Consider the following 20250-nt stretch of genomic DNA (forward strand, 5'->3'; position numbering starts at 1 on the left):
CCTCCGACAATAGGTAAGATGAAATAAGCCCCAGCTGAAAGTGCAAATCCTCCAAGTTTCTCCCAACAGTCCTCTAAGCTCTCAAAGAAAGAAGAAAAGAAAAAGGTAGCTTTATATATATATCTGGATGGCTCAGTTCTTGTCAGAGTAAGCGTCCCAGTTCTTTTTCCTTTGGGAAAGGGATTCACCAATTCCTCTTGCAGTAGGTAGAGTCAAATAGACCCCACCCAAAAATGCAAGTCCTCCAATCTTCTCCTAGCCGTCCTCCAAGCTCTCAAAGAAAGAAGAAAGGAAAAAAGAGAGGTAGCTTTATATATATATCTGGATGACTTAATTCTTGTCAAAGTAAGCGTCCCAGTTCTTTTTTTCCTTTGGGAAAGGGATTCACCAATTCCTCTTGCAGTAGGCAGAGTCAAATAGACCCCACCCAAAGGTGCAAGTCCTCCGAGTTTCTCCTAGTTGTCCTCCAGGCTCTCAAAGAAAGAAGAAAGCTCTAAAGGTGCAAGTCCTCCAAGTTTCTCCTAGCCGTCCTCCTGCTTCCTTGAGTCTCTTTCTCAGCCTTAGCCCATACTTTCAATCTCTGCTCCCCTTCAATACAGTTGATTGCTCTCAGCTGTTTGGATGAAAATCTCTCGCAGCTGTGCTACTCCCTTCAAGCAAGCTTTAGTTTGTTTGTTTTTTTTTTCCCCCAGTCTTTGAGAGCTCTTATTCTTATTCGCTAAATTTTATTTGTTTAAATTTAGACAAACAGTCCATTCCTCTTATCCCAACCTCCTAATTAAATGTCAAATTGGCAAAATGAAGTTAACGGAGGTGGATATTCCGTCTCTTTTAAAGTAGGTTACTCACGCCCATGCCATTTCTTTGGCTCTATCTCTCCTCGTTGTGAAGTCTTAACTGAAGATATCTTGTCTCTTCAGTCACTGGAGGCTTTTATATCTATGTTCTTAAGTTCTTCCACTTCTTCTTTAGTTAAAAATTGGGGGCAACTCTTGTGCCTTGAGGCTTCCCACAGAGACAGCGATGCTCTTTGTCCTTTGCCCACTTCCAGTCCCTCCCATTAGGAAGAGGTTGGAGCAGGCAACGCTGGCACTAGCAGAGCTTCTTCATTTAGGCAATGCCATGCCTAAAGTTTTTCTCTCTCCGTGTTGGAAAAAACGGAGGAGAAGATGCCTCTGTGGAGGCTGTTTTCAGAGACTCCTGAAAACACATCCGTCGGGCTGCCGCTCCCAACCCGGAAGCCCCTAAAAGCATTTTTCTAAGCAATGTGCAGTATTATTATTATTTTCTGACAGCAACAATCCCACTTCCGAGAGAATTTGCCATGATAAATACATCTCCTTTTTTAAAAATGCTAAATGTGTTAATACAGGAGAATAAGGCAACAAAGCTGGTTCCAAACAGACAGCTTTGGGAAGGGAAGGGAAGTATATGGCGTAAGACTGCTACATAATCATCCACCGGTAAATGTGACCTTTGTGTGATCAGTTTATTCCGTTTACAACATTTCACTAACAGAACTTTTACAAGGCTTCTCAATAAATTTATCCCCTAATCTAAGCAGAAGAACACTAATTCTGTGATCCACCCATCCTACATGTTAGGACCACCTCATACATTTTGTTGTTGTTGTTGCATGCCTTTAAATAATTTTCAGCTCATGGCAACCCTAAGGTGAACCTATCATGGAGTTCTCTTGGCAAGTTTCTTCAAAGGGGGTTTGCTATTGTGGTCCTCTGAGGCTGAGAGAGTGTGACTTGCCCAAGGTCACCCAGTGGGTTAAAGAAACAAACACCAAGTGTAGAGTCAATGGCTATTTGGGCTCCCTGATTAATGTTTGTAAAAACATGTTGGTTGTCTCAATTTCAGAGTGTGTAAGGAATATGTTTCCAGTCTTTATGGATGTGAGATAGCAATGATAGACCTAGGACAGACCACCCGAAAAGGGCAGCCTGTTGGCGGCCTACTTTTCTCCAGAAGGAAGCCTCAGCCACCAAACCACACGGCTTCCCTCTGGAGGAAAAAGAACCCAGGAAAAGTGAGTTCTTTTTCTGCTGCAGGGTGGATGTAACGAGTGCGCCAATGGCTACATAAGTGATGTGCAGTGACGTGCGGATAATGCATGCCACCCGTGTACATGGGACACTGCCATTGTAACAGCACCGCGGCATATTAGGCTTAGGAACTGCGCGGTTGCTGCACAGTCCCTAACCCTAAAATTGGCACCAGCATGGTGCAAAAGGGCGGTATGTACCGCACCTATAGTTATCATAAGACAATCCCTGTTTTCTACAAAATAAAAGAATTTGCAGCACTCAATATAATTTATTATTAATCAATTAATCATTATGATTTAAGGACATGAACATGTAGCATTAGCTAGATTTCTAGAATTCCCATTGCTTAACATATTACTATAATTTCAGCTCTTAATCCTTTGCCACCGTCTCTGGCCCAGTTCAGATAAAATGGGAGATTTTAGTTTCTCACTATATACATGTATATGCAAAGGGATCTTGTAGCACCTTTGAGATTATCTGTAAAAAGAAGCTGTAGCATAAGCTTTCATAGACTTGGTCTACTTCCTCAGATGCATATGTATTTCTGATTTATGGTGACCCTAAGGTGGATCTATCAGGGGTTTTTCTTGGCAAGATTTCTTCAGAGGAAGTTTGCCCTTGCCTTCCCAAGACTGAGAGCATATGACTCACCCTAGGTCACCCAGTGGGTTTCATGGTTAAGATGGGAATCAATCCATGATCTCCAGAATTGTAGTCCAATATCCAAGCCATTACGCCACACTGTTTTGACCCTGGCCTGCCAGTCTGTTGGCTGGAGAGGGAGAGACGAAGAGAGATGACCACCAACAGAAAAAAATTATCTATCCCTTGTTTAAACAAATAAATTTTCTCACATTTGGACGCCAAGTTTAAATTGCTTAAAGGTGTTGGTGCTTTTTTTAAAAAATCCCCTTCTGTTTTACTGAAGAAGAGAGAGCAAAGGAAGAAGCTCAGAAGCTTACAGTTTACCATAGCTTTTTTACATTGACAGAAAGAATAAGTTCACATGACATCTGATTATTATAAGAACATTATTTTCCAACATGATTCAAGCAAGAGACAGGAGATGGTATGGATGGATATCCCTGCCTGCATGCATGCAGATGTCTTCAGTGAGATCAACAACTTCCTGACAAAATGCAGGCATGTGACTAACATCATCCCACCCCCCCGCTTGTTTGAGCATTGCACTATGACTCTGGAGACCAGGGTTCGAATCCCATCTCGGCCATGGAAACCCACTGGGTGACCTTGTTCAAGTCACATTCTCTCAGCCTTGGGGGAAGGCAATAGTAATCCTCCTCTGAACAAATCTTACCAAATAAACCCCATGAAATGACTTGAAGGCACACAACAACAAGAAAGGATTTTTAACACCTGATGAAGATGTCAGCGGAGCTTCAAAACCTTACAACATGTATTTTGTGCATTTTGGTTGGTCCAATAAAGAAGGTTTCACTGTTTTGTGGATTTCTCATGCTATTGTACTTTTCTGTATGGCCAACAAGGTTACCCTGGATATATTTACTGTATGACAGAAGCACTGTAGTATGTAGGTAAATTCTCATTTGACTGTTATTTTACCATATAGTTTTAACTTTTGCAGGGTTTTATAAAACAGCAAAATCTGCCTGACTTAAGACAAGAGCAAGACAAAGAATTAGCACATATGCCCAGGTCTACAATGGCTTGATTCCACAATGTTTACATTTCATAAAAATTGTCTGAATCCAGCCTAAGACTCAAGCAAAAAGTACAGCCTCTGCTATCCTCCCCCCAACCCATCTCTTCTTCCACTTGCCAAGGCAGAAACAATCACTCTGTTTATTCAGTGCTTCTCATCAGATTACCCTACTTATTCATGGGATTTCCTTTAATAAAAAAAAAACAATGGTAATTGAAAATGAAAGGACAGTTTGGAGGAGAGGAAGGTAACTAATTTGGGCTAGGATCTGCAAACAGGCAATTTGCAAATTAATTGCCCCCAAACAATATGTTCTGCAGACAGGTTGTCCATACAGAGAGGCTGCATCCTTTTCGTTGTCTGGCGGCTGCCTGGTCATGGGCAGTTGAGATGCCTTTTTAAAAGTGAACAATGTGTTTGCTCATGTGTGCAACAATTTAGTGGGGAAGCTGTAACGCCCACCCCGGGTGGCAAAGGCTTGCTCTGTTTGGGTCCAGCTGCCATAGCCCCCTCTCAAGAATACAGAAGCCATGTGTACGCAACAAAGCACGCTTGCCTTATTGCCCCCGCTGGCCTGAAAATGCCAATAGCATATGGGCCTTAAGGGAATCCGCTCATTTAACAAACGTTACCTTCTCCCTAGCAAAATGAAAATGTTATTGGGCCTTCGATCTACCAAGTGGCTCCAATTAAATTCCCTGGATGGTCACAAATGGGATGCTAATTGGCTTGGCTCATATATTTTCCGCCCACCTTCCCAAGAAACAGATTGCAGCATTTTTCAGGCGACTAATCGTTAATTGAAGTAATGAATAGAGAGATGGAAGGACAGATCATTTGGGCTTGGTAAATTTAAATCCAAGCTATTCATGAAAGCATTCTACCAACTAAGTGTTTTTCATGGGAGATGGGTCCACAATAGATTAGCTGGAGCCAGTCTCCAGACTGGGTTGAGATGCATATAACCACCCAGTTCTACTCACTCACTATGCTTCTGTCTGCTGGAAAATATGGGGAGAATACTTTTGATAAGGACACTCTAGATAAATGTTTGTTTGGGAGGACCTCTTCCAAATGCTACATCTAGCTGCTTTTGAGATTTTCAGTATTTTCTAGCCTTCCACATGGTCATGAAACTAATCTACTGATTTCAGCAAGCAATACTAGTATTCAGGTCTATGAATGCATCTACATTCATAGTGGTCTCTTCCAACTCTATGACACCTGATCAGGCTGTCCTCCTGTTGGGCAGGTGGGTCGAACATGCTCATCCTTCTTTCTTCAATCTGGTGGCAGTTCCACAAGAGGTGCCACTGCCAGGCTGGGGAGGAACATGGCCAAGGACACCCGGCTCTCCTTACCCATGGCAGCGGTGGTGGTCTCATGAGGAGGCTGCCACCACTGCAGTGAATGAGAATGATTGGCCATGCCTCTGGGTAGCCCTTTTGGTCACTTTGAATTTTGATCCAGAGGACAGGATCAAAATTCTAAATGACCTTAATAGATTAGAAAGCTGGGCCAAAACTAACAAAATGAACTTCAACAGGGAATAATGTACTTAGGTAGAAAAAATGAAATGCATAGATACAGGATGAGGGAAACCTGGCTTAAGGAGACTACATGTGAAAGGGATCTAAGAGTCCTAGTAGGCCACAAGTTGAACATGAGTCAACAGTGTGATGTAGCAGCTAAAACGGCCAATGATATTTTAGGCTGCATCAATAGAAATATAGTGTCTAGATCAAGGGAAGTAATAGTGCCATCCTATTCTGCCTTGGTCAGGCCTCACCTGGAATACTGCGTCCAGTTCTGGGCACAAAAGAATGATGAGAAGCTGAACCGTGTCCAGAGAAGGGACAGCAAAATGGTGAACGGCCTGAAGCCATGCCTTATGAGGAAAGACTTAGGGAGCTGGGGATTTTTAGCCTGGAGAAGAGATGGTTAAGGGGTGATATGATAGCCCTGCTTAAGTTTTTCAGGTGTGTCACACTGAGGATGGAACAAGCTTGTTTTCTATGGCTCTAGAGACTAGAACACCAGAACAATGGATGCAAGCTACCGGAAAAGAGATTCCACCTCAACATTAGGAGGAACTTCCTGACAGTAAGACATATTTGACAGTGGAACATACTCCTTCCTCAGAGAGTGGTGAAGTCTCCTTCTTTGGAGGTCTTCAAACAGAGGCTGGATGGCCATCTGTTGGAGATGCTTTGATTGAGAGTTCCTGCCTGGCAGAATGAGGTTGGACTGGATGGCCCTCGTGGTCTCTTCCAGCTCTATGATTCTATGAGTCTATGAATTCTATGAAATAGGATGATTGAATGAAGCCCTGCCTGATCCCTTTGCGAATTGGGAACCATTGTGTATTTTCGAATTCTGTTCTAACAGTAGCCTCTTGTTCTGAGTTCAGATTTCTAATTGGGACTGTCAAGCATAGCAGGTTTATTTCTTCGTAAACAAGTAGACATAATAATCTATGGTCATTATTTCTCAAAAAATAAGAGGAGTACAAATATACTGTTGAAGAATAGAAGCATGTAAATAGAGGAGGTCTAAATGTTTCCTACTATAGCTCCAGTCCCATTCAGAAGAGGCCTTGCAGACGCAAAAAGAGCCCACATCAAATAGATCAAGATGTTCTCACTGTAAAAGATGGGGAAGACTAGATTCCAGCTCACCACAACAACTTGCCAAATCCTCAGACCCAACTCACTCTAAATTAAAGCCAATGTTTCTCTCCTGATCAACAGCCTGCTTTGTGGATAAGTCGAATTGCAGCAGCTGCGGCTATTCAGTTCTGTCTTAATGATTAATTGAGAGCTAGAGCTTAATTGAAGAAGCGTGTTAAAAGTTAAAAGAGCCAAGGACTAGCTAAGGAGCTGAAGGTTTTGCTGAATAAACAACATAACACTGTGTTTTGCTGCTTAGGAAGCTTTGATCCAGCTTGCTTTTTAAATAAGGGACTGGCTGCTCAGCTTTAATCCTAATAACAGTTTATTTATGTGTTGCCATGCTGCTTACGTTTACACACAGTGGCAGTATGCTTACCCAAAAGTTAAACCCGAGTTCAAGAGAAATTACTCCACAGAAAGAATGGAGTATTTGAATACATAGGTATGCCAAGGGATCCCAAAAATCTTCTGCAAATTCAAAATAGAAAGAACAATTTATTAAGATGGTAGGTTCCATAACATCAAGAATGTCTGTGATGAACAGGAACTTCCTTCTTAGCCACTGAAATCCCAGAGGCAGAGGCAGCCGCCAGAAAACTGGGAAATAGAAATTACAGCATATAGTTGTCAAAATTGCTGGCTTGAGAGTTGATGTAATGACCACACGTAAAAAAAGTCCCAGTTGTTCTAAGGTAAGAATACGGTCACTTTAAAAAATTGTTCTAACATAATAATATGATCATTTAAAAAAAAATACAAATTGGCATCATGTCTATCATTATTCAGGACAGCTTCCAATAATTTCAACTCAAAATTCCATAAAAATACAAAGATACAGTTAGGACAGAGACCACAGATCGAGCATAACTGCTACATAAAATAGCAGGTGCTAAGTGGGCAAAGGCTTACTGGAATAAAAACATCTTTATTGACTGGTGAATGACAGACAGAGAGGAGGCTATCAATGCTTTGGTAATCAAGGTGTTTCATAGTATTAGTACAGCATCTAGGGGTGTAGCCACACTGCAGAATTGAAGCAGTTTGACACTACTTTAACTGTCAGCACCATCCTGTGGAAACATGGGATTTGTAGTTTGATGAGGCACCAGAGTTCCCTGACAAATCATGTTGACTACCTTGCCAAACCACAAGGTCCAGGATTCTGTAGGATAGAGTTATGCCGGTTAAAGTGATGTCAAACTGCTTTAGTTCTGCAGTGCAGCTTCACTCTAAGAGGCGCCAGTCTCTGGCTATCATCAATTATACCTCCACTCTAGAGAGGACAAATAAGAGAGTCTTTCATAGAATCATAGAGTTGGAAAAGACCTGAGGAGGGATGGTAAACACCCCTCTGCCATTAGTCCCTCTCCTCCAGAATGATGCAATTCAGATCCGTCATTCCCACTTGTTGAACATGCTTTAGAATCAATTTTGTTTTTCAAAAGAACGGCCAAAGAACTAGTGCCAGGAAAGAGTGGGTTTCTTTTGCGTTTGCCTCACTTCATCACAATTAAAACCGATCACAGTACGATCAGAACCGGTTTCAAATGGGAATGACGGTCATGTAACCCTATCAGCAATTCGCTTTGAATCACAGCAGGAATATGCCCCAGAGTGGTTTTCCAGATCTGTGGAGCAGGTTTTTGGGCTACAAAGTGGAAGCAGTGTGTGAAGAGGAGAGGTCATATTTCATCCATCCAGGAGATGGATAGTCATGATTTATCTCTGTACTGTGTGGATTTCTGAACATCAAGCTGCTTTTAGAGTTGCAGACCTGAGCTGTTTTTCTTTTCTTTTCTGGGTTATACTATTGAGACAGATACAGAGATTGACAAGAGTGATAGCCAGTCATCATGTTCTAAGCTGCAGTGTGTAGGAACCTAACAGAAGAAGCAATTATTGTATTCATAAAGGTTCTAGGGAAACACTACAATAAACCTGTGCTTATCAAAGAGTTTGAATGATTCTCTTTCTTTTCTGCTTCTCAAATTCCTCAATATAGAAATAATTCAATAGTTTTCAAAGCAATAAGTGTGCTAGTCTGTTTCAGTGTAAAGCGATATAGGGCACATCTACACTTTAACTGCCATGGCTCCATCCTACAGAATCCTGGGATTTGTAGTTATAAGAGGCATCAGCACTTTTTGGCAGATAAGGCTAAAGACCTTGTAAACCTACACATCCCAGGACTGAGCTACAGCACTTAAAGTGGTGTTAAACTGCATCATTTCTAATGTAGATGCACCCATAAGTGAATCAGATGCATCTGATGAATGGGAATGGAGTCCACAAAAGCTTAGAACTTTATTTTCCTTAGTCTCAGAGATGCTAGAGGATTCCTTTATATCTCTTTAAGCATTTCAATAATTAGCAAGGTTCCTGTAATTCAGCATATTTATCAAATCTGTAAGACAAGCATCTGGAGCTTCTAGGTATGACAGAGTAATTTACAGGGGTATCTAATTCCATGTGGTTAGCACTTTATTTCACCTTATATTTATTTATATATTATATTTCACCTTATCTTTATCTGTATATTATTTCATCATCATCATTATCAGCAACAACAACAATATCTTTTACCTCAAACCGGGTACTCAGCTCAGCTTAAAAATTAATATAAATACAATACAGTTAAAGATCAATCAACATTGTCATACAATCATACAAAGATCATGCAAAAGGTCAACATTAAGTGGAATCAAGCTGTTAACAACATTAAAACAATACAATGACAACATTAAAACATGCAATCAAAACATGAAAAAGCTGGTATGGGATAAAAATTACTTTAAAAATTATATGTGAAAATCACTGAATGCCAGGGAGATATAACTACATACTGTATGATGCAACACATATGAAGGGGGAAAGGCTCTTTTTATGCTGAAAAATTGTGACCAACTATCCTCCACCCACCACCCACCCCCTCATATTCAAGTATATAAAGTACTGAACCCTTTGCATGTAGCCCCAATATGGGAAGGAAAGGGAAATCTGATGTCTGTGGTATCCCTTCTCTCAAATATCTCAATAGTTTGCATTACTGCAGATAGGAATTATGTTGTGGGCATGTGGGTGACCACTATAGGAAACAGGTGCAACATATAGTCCTATAGTTGGTCTGATCCACAGTGGTCTTCTTAAGAGCTTAGTAAATTGAGAAAAGCCACTAAAGATATTTTTACTGCATTCCTCTGCATCTATTAATCACTCAGTTATCCCCAAATGATTTGCTTGGGCTTGCTATATCTAATTATATCCACTAGATGTCAGACTCCTACAAGTAATGACAGACTGAATGATACAGTTTTAGATAGATAGATAGATAGATAGATAGATAGATAGATAGATAGTTTTATCTTTTTAAAATTTGTTTTATTCTTTTAATAACTATCCGGTTTAATATTGTAATAATTTAATCCTTTTTAATGTACTTTTTTCTGTGTTTTTAATTGTACTGTTTTTTAATGTTGTGAAGCCACTCTTGAGTCCCAGTTCTGGGAAAAGAGTAGGATACAAATAAATATAGTAAATGAATAAATAAATAGGACCAAAACACACTGCAGAAATAATCCCGTTTGAGATCACTTTAACTGCTCTGGCTCAGTGCTAGGGAATTCTGGGAATTGTAGTTTGTTGTGGCACCAGAGCTCTCTCACAGAGAAAGCTAAATGTTTGCCAAAACTACAGAGCCCACAATTTCTTAGCATTGAGCCAGGGCAGTTAAAGTGGTCTCAAACTGGATTATTTCTGCAATGTGTTTTGGACCATAGTTGCCATGCTTACATAGGCTCTTTTTGAGAATCCAGTTCTACGGTCCAAAACACACTGCAGAAATAATCCAGTCTGAGACTGCTTTAACCGCCCTGGCTCAATGCTAGGGAATTCTGGCAGATGTAGCTTTGTGAGACATTTAGCTTTCTCTGAGTCCACCCACGTTGCAGAAATAATCCGGTTTGAGACCGTTTGAACTGCCATGGCTCAATGGTATGGAATTCTGGGAATGGTAGCTTGTTGTGGCACCAGAGCAAAGCTCTGTTGAACAGATAAGGTGATAAGATGCAGCCTTACCTGACCCTTTTGCCAGTTGGGAACCATTCTGTTTCTCCTTGTTCTGTTATGATAGTAGCCTCTTGTCCTGAGCACAGATTCCTCATCAGGGCTATCCGTGGCAAATGGGGGGGGGGGGGGGTGAGGAGCATTTTGGCCCAGGGCTCCACCAAAACCTCTTGTCTAGAGGCTCCCCCCCCCCCAGAAGTTGATATTTAAATGCAACTATTCTTGGAGGCAATACTCCCTTGGCATAGGGGGTTCGAGGGGATCCTCACAGAGGCTCAATACCCACCTCAGAACAATTTCTCTTCTGGCAAAAACCAGAGGCCCGATACGGATTGGGAAGAAGCGGAGGGAGCCGAGAGAGCCAATACTCTTTGGGCTACAAGTTCCACTGCCGAATTATTTTAAAAGAAGAAAGGGAAGTTTGTATGGAAAATATTAATTTTGTTTGCTGCCAGTTTGGGTTTGCACTTTATTATCTGCGTTATTCCCTTCCGAATGGTGGAAAGAATATACAGTAGACTCTTTTAAAACAAAGATATAATGTGGGATTCACAATTCCCATTGCAGCTGTGTGGAATGCAATCAATGGAAGCGAGTGGATAGAACTTTAATGACCAGTTACACCATGACTGAGCAATACGAAGCGTAATGAGCTTGAGCTGATGGCATATTGAAGTAAGCTGGGGAGAAATACTAGTGACATCTTTAAATAATTTGAAGCCTTAAGTTTTAAGCAACTAAAAATTATACTCCCTAGAGGACTTTTTAGAAGACTGACTGCAGAGTCCAGAAGACGAAATGAAAGAACAGACGAGAAGGGGAGGAAAGAAGAAAGCAATGGAGGAAAGGAGGGGAGAGAGCCAAGAAAAACAAGAGTACAAGTTAAAAGCTTTCAGAGACTGATTTCAATTACCCTGAAGAAAGAGTGGTAGAGAGAGACAATAAGGAGGAAAGGAAAGCAAGGTGTTGCAAAAGGTTACAAAAGAGTGAAATTTAAAGAGAAGAGGGTTAAAGCTAAATTGGAGCAGAGCTCTTACAATTGGGGAATTACAATAATTTTTGGATATTGAATATTGCAACATTATTAAGAAGAAGAAATAGAAAGTGGAGAAATTTATAGGGAGAGAAAATAACCCTGAAGAACTCAATTTAACTTGATCTACTTGATTTACTTGACTGAAGAAATGAACTTGATTTGACTCCTTGAAACTTCCAGGTTAACTGACCTATCTGTTTGGCTTGTTACTTTTTGAATTGACTGATAATTAATGGAATATATTTTGTAAACAGAACAACTTATTATTTAGTAACTTAAATAATAAAAGATAAATAATAAATGTAACTAGTAAAAGACAAATAACTAACTGTGATATTAATCTAACTATAATCATGAATAGTAGATCAACTACAGCAGCAAAGGTAGCAGCACAATCCCAAAGAAGAAATTTATCAGAACAATTTTTGATCATAGATGAAATTAAAAGCTAAACAGCAGAAATGGAGAATAATGGGAGAGAGATGGAAAAAAATTAAAACAGAAAATGAAGGAATTAAGAAAAGATTTGAAACAAGATATAAAATCAGAATTAAAAATGGAACTGAAAGGAATTAAACAATCTTTGGAGGAAGTGGTAAAGGAGATAAATGAAGCTATTACAAGAACAGAAGAAAAATCTCAATCTCTTGACGAAAGAACAGCATTTATTCTTCAACAACAAGAAACAAAACTTGATTGGAAAGCTCTGGAAGAAATAAAACAAAGAGAAAACTCTCTCAAGTTAAGAGGATTAAAAGAGACGAATTATGAGAATCTTTATGAATATTTAGTTTCAGCATTAGCAGACTATATGGAAACCCCAAGAATTCATCAAAGAAGTAAATAAAACGTGAAGTCGAAGGTTTCATGGCCAGCATTCATAGTTTTTTGTGGTTTTTCGGGCTATGTGTCCATGTTGTAGAAGAATTTATTCCTGATGTTTTGCCAGCATCTGTGAGAATGCTTGCCTGGAAAAAGTGGGTATATATATACTGTGTAATCCTGGGTAGGGAGGAGTGATTTCCATGTTAATCTGTGTATTGTTCTGTTGTTGAATGGCAAGGCCTCAAGGTGGGAGGATATGCAAAGGAGGATTAGTGTCTGCTAATTGGTGATCATTATCTGCTGGGAAAGCCCCTGACTCTGAGTGGTTTCCCATTTGCATTTGCTGAGTCCTCATTTTGCTATTCTTCAGGACTAGTAGCCAAACTTTGTTCACTTTAAGGGTTTCTTCTTTCCGGTTGAAATTATCCAGATGCTTATGAATTTCAATGGCTTCTCTGTGCCTTCTGGCCTGATAGTTGTTGGCATGGTCCACTGATACTGTAGATGTTGGCATGGTAACACTGAAATCCTGTGAAATTGCTTTCCCTGCCCTCCTTAAATACATTTCTCCCTCCATATTCCCTAGGATTAGGGGCACAAGACCCCCGTGAATATGGAAAAACCACAAATAACAAAAACACCATGTTTTTACCTGAGAGGACACCTCTCTAGGAATCTCTAGGTCCTCCGACGCAACTCTGTGGTCAACGTCCAACAGACACTGACCATAGAACTGTGCTGGAGGATCTACAAAGGCCTAGTAGAGTATTCTCTATAGGACTCTCTAGGTCTTTCAGTGCAACTTTTAGTTAAAGTTGACCATAGAGTTGCACTGAAAAACCTAGATTTTCCTAGAGAGAACATATTAATCAAATCCGTGAATAATCAGAGCTGCAAATATGGAGAGATGAGTGTACTATCCCTGCATTCATCTCTTGCTGCATCTACACTGCAGAATTAATGCACTTTTGGTCCCGCTTTAACTGTCTTGCTCAATGCTGTGGAATTCAGGGCTTTGTAGTTGTATGAGACATTTACCCTTCTCTATCATGGAGTGCTGGTGTCACAACAAACTGAAGTTCCCACAGTTCCACAGCATCGAGCCAGGGCTGTTAAAGCAGTGTCAAACTCAATTCTTTCTCCAGTGCGGATGCAACCTTAATTATGAATTAACTGACCTCTTCAGCTGCATCCACACTTGTAGAAATAATGCCATTTCGACCACTTCAACTGACATGGCTCCAGGCTATGGAATTCTGGGAACTGTAGTTTGGTGAGACACTTAGCTGTGCCACAACAAACTACAGTTCCTACAGTTCCATAGCATTGAGCCATGGCAGTTAAAATTATTGTCAAACTGGATTATTTCTGCATTGTGGATACAGCCGAAGAGGTTGCATTATTCATGAATAAGTTTCCATCTGCACTGGAGAAACAATCCAGTTTGACACTGCTTTAACTGCCATGCTCTCCACCTAAAACACCCCCAGCAGGTAGCTTTCAAGCCTCTTTTTTAAGATGTCCACAGAAAGAGACTCCACCACCTTTCTAGGCAATTGAGACTACAACTTAATTTCCCTCTTGGTTGTGGACCAAAGTTAAGTAAATGAAACAAGGGTACGAGAGAAGAAGCAAAGTTTGTGTGAATAAATATAAAAAGATATAGACCAGTCTGTTAAATAATACAGTAAAGAAAGAAAGAAAGAAAGAAAGAAAGAAAGAAAGAAAGAGAAATAATCGATGAATTGGAAGAAGTCAAAAATGGAAACATCACAGGACCAAAAAAGAAGAAGAAGAAGAAGAAGAAGAAGAAGAAGAAGAAGAAGAAGAAGAAGAGAGAGATGAGTATACAACAGAGTATACAACAATGTGATATATAAAAATGTAAATACTGGTGGAAAAATTGATTGAATAAATAGTAAATCTCTGAACAAATCTTGTGAAGAAAACCCCATGATATGTCCTTAGGGTTGCCATAAGTCCGAAACAACTTGAAGGCAAACAGCAACAACAGGATCGGAAGGCACTCTGAGAAGTACACTTTGTCTGTGTAGGTGTGAAAGACAGAGGAATGGGCTGTATCCCCTCAAATGTTTTCTCCTACACAACTATGAAAGGTGCAGAGTCTCTGTGCACCTGAATATCTGGTTGCACTATCTGTCTCTGAAGTGCTTTAAAAAAAATAAGTAATAACCATTGCCTCTTGATGTAGGTACAGGCTCTTCTTGTTCTTGCTTGGGTGAAGGCAGCTTTCAAAATAGCCAACTCCTACATGCAGGCGGAGGGCGGGGGGTAATTTGGAACCAAACATCTGTTTCATTTGAGGTTAAGATATCTGTTTGGAAAAGCAGTGATCTATCAGCAGTAGGAGGAATATTGTCAAATGTATGTACATTCTTTCTCATGTGGAAGTACATGTAAAGTTGGATTGGTGTAACATAGTAAGTTGTCTCAAGAACTCCTATAAACATTGTGGTGTGTTGTTTTTTTTTTTAAATTAGCTTTTCAAAACATAAAATACACATAGAAACAAAACCCACCTATAGTTTTTTGTGGGGTTTTCAGGCTATGTGGCCATATTCTAGAAGAGTTTCTTCCTGACCTTTTGCCAGCATCTGTGGCTGGCATCTTTCACTGAAGATGCCAGCCACAAATGCTGATGAAATGTCAGGACAAAACTCTTCTAGAACATGGCCACATAGCCCAAAAACCCACAAAAAACTATGGATGCCGGCCATGAAAGCCTTCGACTTCACAAAACCCACCTAATTACATACTAAACATAATCTTACATAAAATTAAAAAACATTTAAACTACATTACCCCCTCCCACCCACTCCCTTCCCTTATATAAAACTAAAAGACATCCCACTCAAAACAAAACATTCAACTGACATAAACTATCCTCCACTTGACTTCCCACTTCCCATGCCTGAAAAAAATTAAAGCTCAGTATAATATATGATCTCTAAGTAACACCATCTACCTTTTATAATATTCTGACCTAAACAGATGAACAAATTTGCTCCAAGCCTCAGTTTCTGCAACCAAAATCTTCTCTTTACTCGCCCTACAAGACAGAAACAGTTTCCACTCTTTTTTCAAAGTTACCCAACAATTTTCCTTTAATAACATTTTTCTTTGAGCTTTCACAGAAACCATGAAAACATTACTGCAAATGTTGTATTCCAAGTTAAGTAATTGATTTTTATCTACACAAAGAGGCCATTTCTATAAGTACTGCTACAAATGCTTTTTTAAAAGTTTGGTGTCTTCATTAAGAATATTAGAAAGCAGAACATAAGAAGACAGAGTGCGGAAAAAAGTCATTTTAAATTGAATGTACATTCTATCCAGTATAGTTTTCACATTTAATTTAGCAATGTGGGAAATGCAAACATTAATGTAGTGTTTGTGTTAAAGGAACTAGGAATTTTATCTAATGTGGCTAGCTTCATCTGCCCCTTGTGTATGCATTTTGGAAGTTGTCAAGGATTTAACATTTGAAGGTCATGCAGTCTTCTAGTCACTTTAACTGACTGACTGTCAAGCAGCATTTTAATCATCTTTTCCTGTTTCTTTCCCAAAATTTTAACACTCATGTTGACACAGCCTTGAGTGAATTAATCTGCACACCTTACATCTGGTTTTGTTTGCCTTCCAATATGATCTGAACTGAAAAAGATCAGAGCAATATCAGACAATGCAATATAATTTTATTCTCTTTTGATGGCAGGTAGAGTTTTGACTTATCTGTTGACCTGGTCTTCCTGGATGAAAGAGGCAAAACAATCTTCAAACAGTAATGTTAAGGATTTGTGTTTCAGAAAGCCTCTCAAAGGTGGAACAGTACCCAAATATTCTGTGCCCACAATCTGGGGAAAGTAAGATAACAAATGAATTTCCGTTATACAGAATGGCTCCAATAACTGAGAGCGTGGTTCTTCGAATCCTGGAGGATATGGCCCTCATAACATGCCCATCATGTTCTCATAAAACAGATTGTGACATCTGTCTTTTGAATATTGCTGATTAATTGCTGTATGATCCCTCCCCAAGGAAAGGAAATAAATAGATTTTGGGACTAATGAAACTTCGCATAATCCTCTGAACAGACTATAAGAAAGAAAGCAACAACACCTCCTGAGGGGTCTTGTATTTGACCAAGAAAGAAGACTTCTGGAGAATTCATCAGCCATATACTATTATATCTTATCTTTAAAAACTAGCTTTAATAGTTTAACAGCATGTGTCAGTATTTGTGTAGGTACTTTATCAGTCTCTCATTTATCCTTACCATCCATCCATTGTTAAGGGTGTGCTGAGAATTTTGAATCATTGACTTCTGAACTGGGTTAAGGCATTTCCGTTTTTTCTTATCGATTCCTGTTACTGCTTTGCCTTAGGCCCATAGGCCAGCTAAACCTAGGTGTGGTCTTTATGGTGTTTTTACTTTTATTTTACATTGCATGAACAAGTTTTTAAATGAGAATTCTTGCTAGGCTGTTTGTTTAGTTAAAAGGCATGTTTTCAGGGATGTCATTATAATTTCAAAATATGAAGTCCTTTGGGATGGTTGATATATTTATGTCATATCTTTACAGATACAACTTTTTAAAGCTCTTCAAGGTTGATGGTGCAAGGAAGAATAAGAGTTGTTGAAAATGTGTGGTGTATCAGTGTCCATCCATACGCAGCCTTGATTGTGGACCATTTGAGTGGTTTCTTTTTATATCTTTTATTGTGCTGGATTTTTCTTGTTCTTTGTTGAGAAACTTTTAAAAATCACAATATGATTTTTTAAAAGTGTTTTGTCTAGTCTGTCTAAAGCAAAATGCATGCTTTGAGAATTAAAGCAACAACAACAATTCCAGAGAGGGTCAGTGATTCACAATACTTTGCAACTAACTGGGTTCTATTTGAGCTTGCACTGACAATTATTTCATGGTGAACAGAAACTCCTAGCAACTTCAGATTAATAAATAAGAAAACTGTAGAAATTACATCATATTTCAGCAATCTAATTTTTGCATGTCCCCTCTCTATCTGTAATCATTTGTTTTAAATGCAGAGGTACCATGGGGAACACCAGTTTGAAGTGAAAGAAGAACGATTAACAGAAGCGATGAAGATACCAAAACTGTTCTACGCTTTTGCACTTTTCACATGTGCTGCTATTTATGTTGTATACATAAAATGGAATTTGAATTTAAAAACAAAAGATGCTTCTGATGACCTGAAAAAAAAGCGTGATTCTGAGACAGGAAGAACGATTTTTTATGGTATCATGTTTGATGCTGGAAGCACTGGGACACGTGTACATGTATTTCAGTTCTCACAGAAACCAAAAGGTAGGGTAACCTTTTACAATTAATAGCCCTTGCTAACATTTATTAAGTAGGTTACTTTTATAGTTTTTTGTGGGGGGTGGGTGGGTTATGTGCCATGTTCTAGAAAAGTTTCTTCCTGACATTTCGCCAGCATCTGTGGCTGGCATCTTCAGACAATGATGCTGGCAAAACGTCAGGAAGAAACTCTTCTAGAACATGGCACATAGCCCAACCCCCCCCCCCCCCCACACACACACACACACACAAAAAACTATGGAATGCTGGCCATGAAAGCCTTTGACTCCACATAGGTTACTTTTGTTGAATTCTCTGTGTAATTGCAATGTCTACCTCAATGTTTTTTATTGGAGCCCATCACAGTGAGAGGATTGGAATAAATAATATTCTTCCATGTTCAGTATGTTTTAACATGCTCATCCATTGTTCCATTTAAATTGTTACAGCTATGGATATAAGCATGGTTCATATAAACTTAGTTATTGGGTGATTTGTATGGTTCTGTCATTATCTTCCTTCATTTTGAATCGATTATAATTATTTAAACTGTATTTTAACTTTGAATATTTGTAGATTAAATCCTTATTAATAGGAAAAGTATACAGAATGTGGATTAATTTCAACCAATGTTCTTAAAGGGTTCTTCTTTAACCTTCAGGTACCACAATGAAAAACAACAACTTACAGTGAGTGAGTTGTGTAGTACAGTGAGAATTATAGGGTATTGAGGGTTAGGGTTATCTCTCGGATCATGGCTTGTGGGGAGGGTGGAAATTAGATCCCCCCTGCCATGTTACATAACTGCAACCCCCAGCATTCTTCACCATTGGTTAGGCTGGGTAAGGCTACTGGGAGTTGCAGTTCAATAACATTTGAACATTCCCCATTTCTGGCTTAGTGTATAATGTCAGTTTCTTATATTTCTAGTGTCTAGTCTAATTGAGTAAATTTTCTGAAAACCAGAGCTTGTCATTTTTGTTTCATGGCAGTATGGGGCATGAAAAATGTCGTGAGACATTTTTGTCCCAACATGGGATAGGACTAAAAAAAAAAAAACAATAATAAAGAGAAGTACACTTGCTGGGAAATTGTTTTGTCATGGATGGTTTTGTTTTGTTTAAAAAATGTAAATGGCAAGTGGCTGGAATTTGGAGATTGTTTTGAAGTGCCCAGGTGGCAATGCCATAGAACGCATTGTGGTGGTTTATTTTCAAATCATTTCTGATTTATGGAGACCTATTCTGGGTTGTTGGTTTGTTTTGGGGTTTTTTGGAAGATTTTCTCAGAGGGGGTTTGCCATTCCCTTGCTCTGAGACTGAGAGTGTGACTTGACTAAGGTCACCCCATGGGTTTCCATGTCTGAGAAGGATTTAAACCTTGGTCTCCCAGGACCCTAGCCTAGCACTTGGAACAGTACACTATCTTGGCTCCCACAGAATGCATAGCCATGTATTTGAACCAATGTAATCAATAACTCACTGCTAGCTTGTTTTCTGCTGCTCCAGAGACTAGCACCCTGAGCAATGGATGCAAGCTACAAGAAAAGAGATTCTACTTCAACATTAGGAGGAACTTCCTGACAGTAAGGGCTGTTTGACAGTAGAACACACTCCTGCGGAGTGTGTGGAGTCTCCTTCCTTGGAGGTTTTTAAACAGAGGCTGGATGGCCATCTGTCGGGAATGCTTTGATTTGGATTTCCTGCATGGCAGGGGGTTGGACTGGATTTGTATCTCCCACTAATCCCCATGTGGTGTTCTACACCACTAAATAATGATCTAAGAAGATAGTAGGTGTCATGAACAATAAGGCTTGGTATAGCAAAAACACTCAAAGGATAAAACACAAAATCTGATAAAATAATATCAATAAGACTACAAGGAAAACTATTCAATATAACAGGGATTCAATTTTATACTCCAACTACAAGGGCTTGAAGAGGAAGAACATTCTGTGCAGACATCCAGGAAAAAATAGATCAATCATCACACCAGGACACAGTGATAATGACAGGTGACTGAAATTCAATGGCAGGAACACAGTAGAACTAAACATTGTTAGAGAATTTGGTCTACGGTCAAGAAATGAAGCAGACGACCACGTTATAGAATTTTGTGAGGCCAACAGTTCGTTTACTGCAAACACATTCTGCAGGCAACCAACCAGATGGCTGTATTAGTGGACTTCACTGGACATTGAATACAGATACCAAATAATTGGAAGCTGAAGACGGAGAAGTTCCATTCTCTCTGCAAAAACAAGACCAGGGACAGACTGTGCCACAGATCATGAACTGCTAATCTCAGAAATCAGAATAAAGCTAAAGAAGTACACTACATCAATTAGCCAAAAGGCCGAGAAGCCTTAATGACTTCAATCTTAATGACTAAATACGATATAAAGAATATCCCTATAGAATTTACTGAACAGCTGTACAAAAGAAAAGAATGACTGATTCCTTGAAAGGAGAAGCTTTTGAAGTAGAACCTATATTTCAGAAATTTGTAGAATAAGGCCTTTGACTGTGTAGATCATGTAAAACTGTCTATGGGCTGCTCTAAAAAA

At 39.4% G+C, this 20250-nt stretch overlaps 1 protein-coding gene across 2 annotated transcripts in view; it reads left to right on the top strand.

The window, feature by feature from the left end:
• The first annotated feature begins 17097 nt into the window (after positions 1 to 17097).
• The window catches only part of LOC149310461 (ectonucleoside triphosphate diphosphohydrolase 6-like), a 32122-nt gene continuing 28969 nt past the window's right edge, over positions 17098 to 20250 (top strand). For both annotated transcript variants that reach the window (XM_089528292.1, XM_089528293.1), the window contains exon 1: positions 17098 to 17690. In XM_089528292.1, the coding sequence (XP_089384418.1) occupies positions 17405 to 17690 (286 nt within the window). In that variant the 5' untranslated portion in view covers positions 17098 to 17404. The remainder of the gene's footprint in view (positions 17691 to 20250) is intronic.

This window comes from Sceloporus occidentalis, unplaced genomic scaffold (assembly GCF_023333645.1).
Source record: "Sceloporus occidentalis isolate IW3139 unplaced genomic scaffold, rSceOcc1.0.p SCAF_6, whole genome shotgun sequence".
NCBI lineage: Eukaryota > Metazoa > Chordata > Lepidosauria > Squamata > Phrynosomatidae > Sceloporus > Sceloporus occidentalis.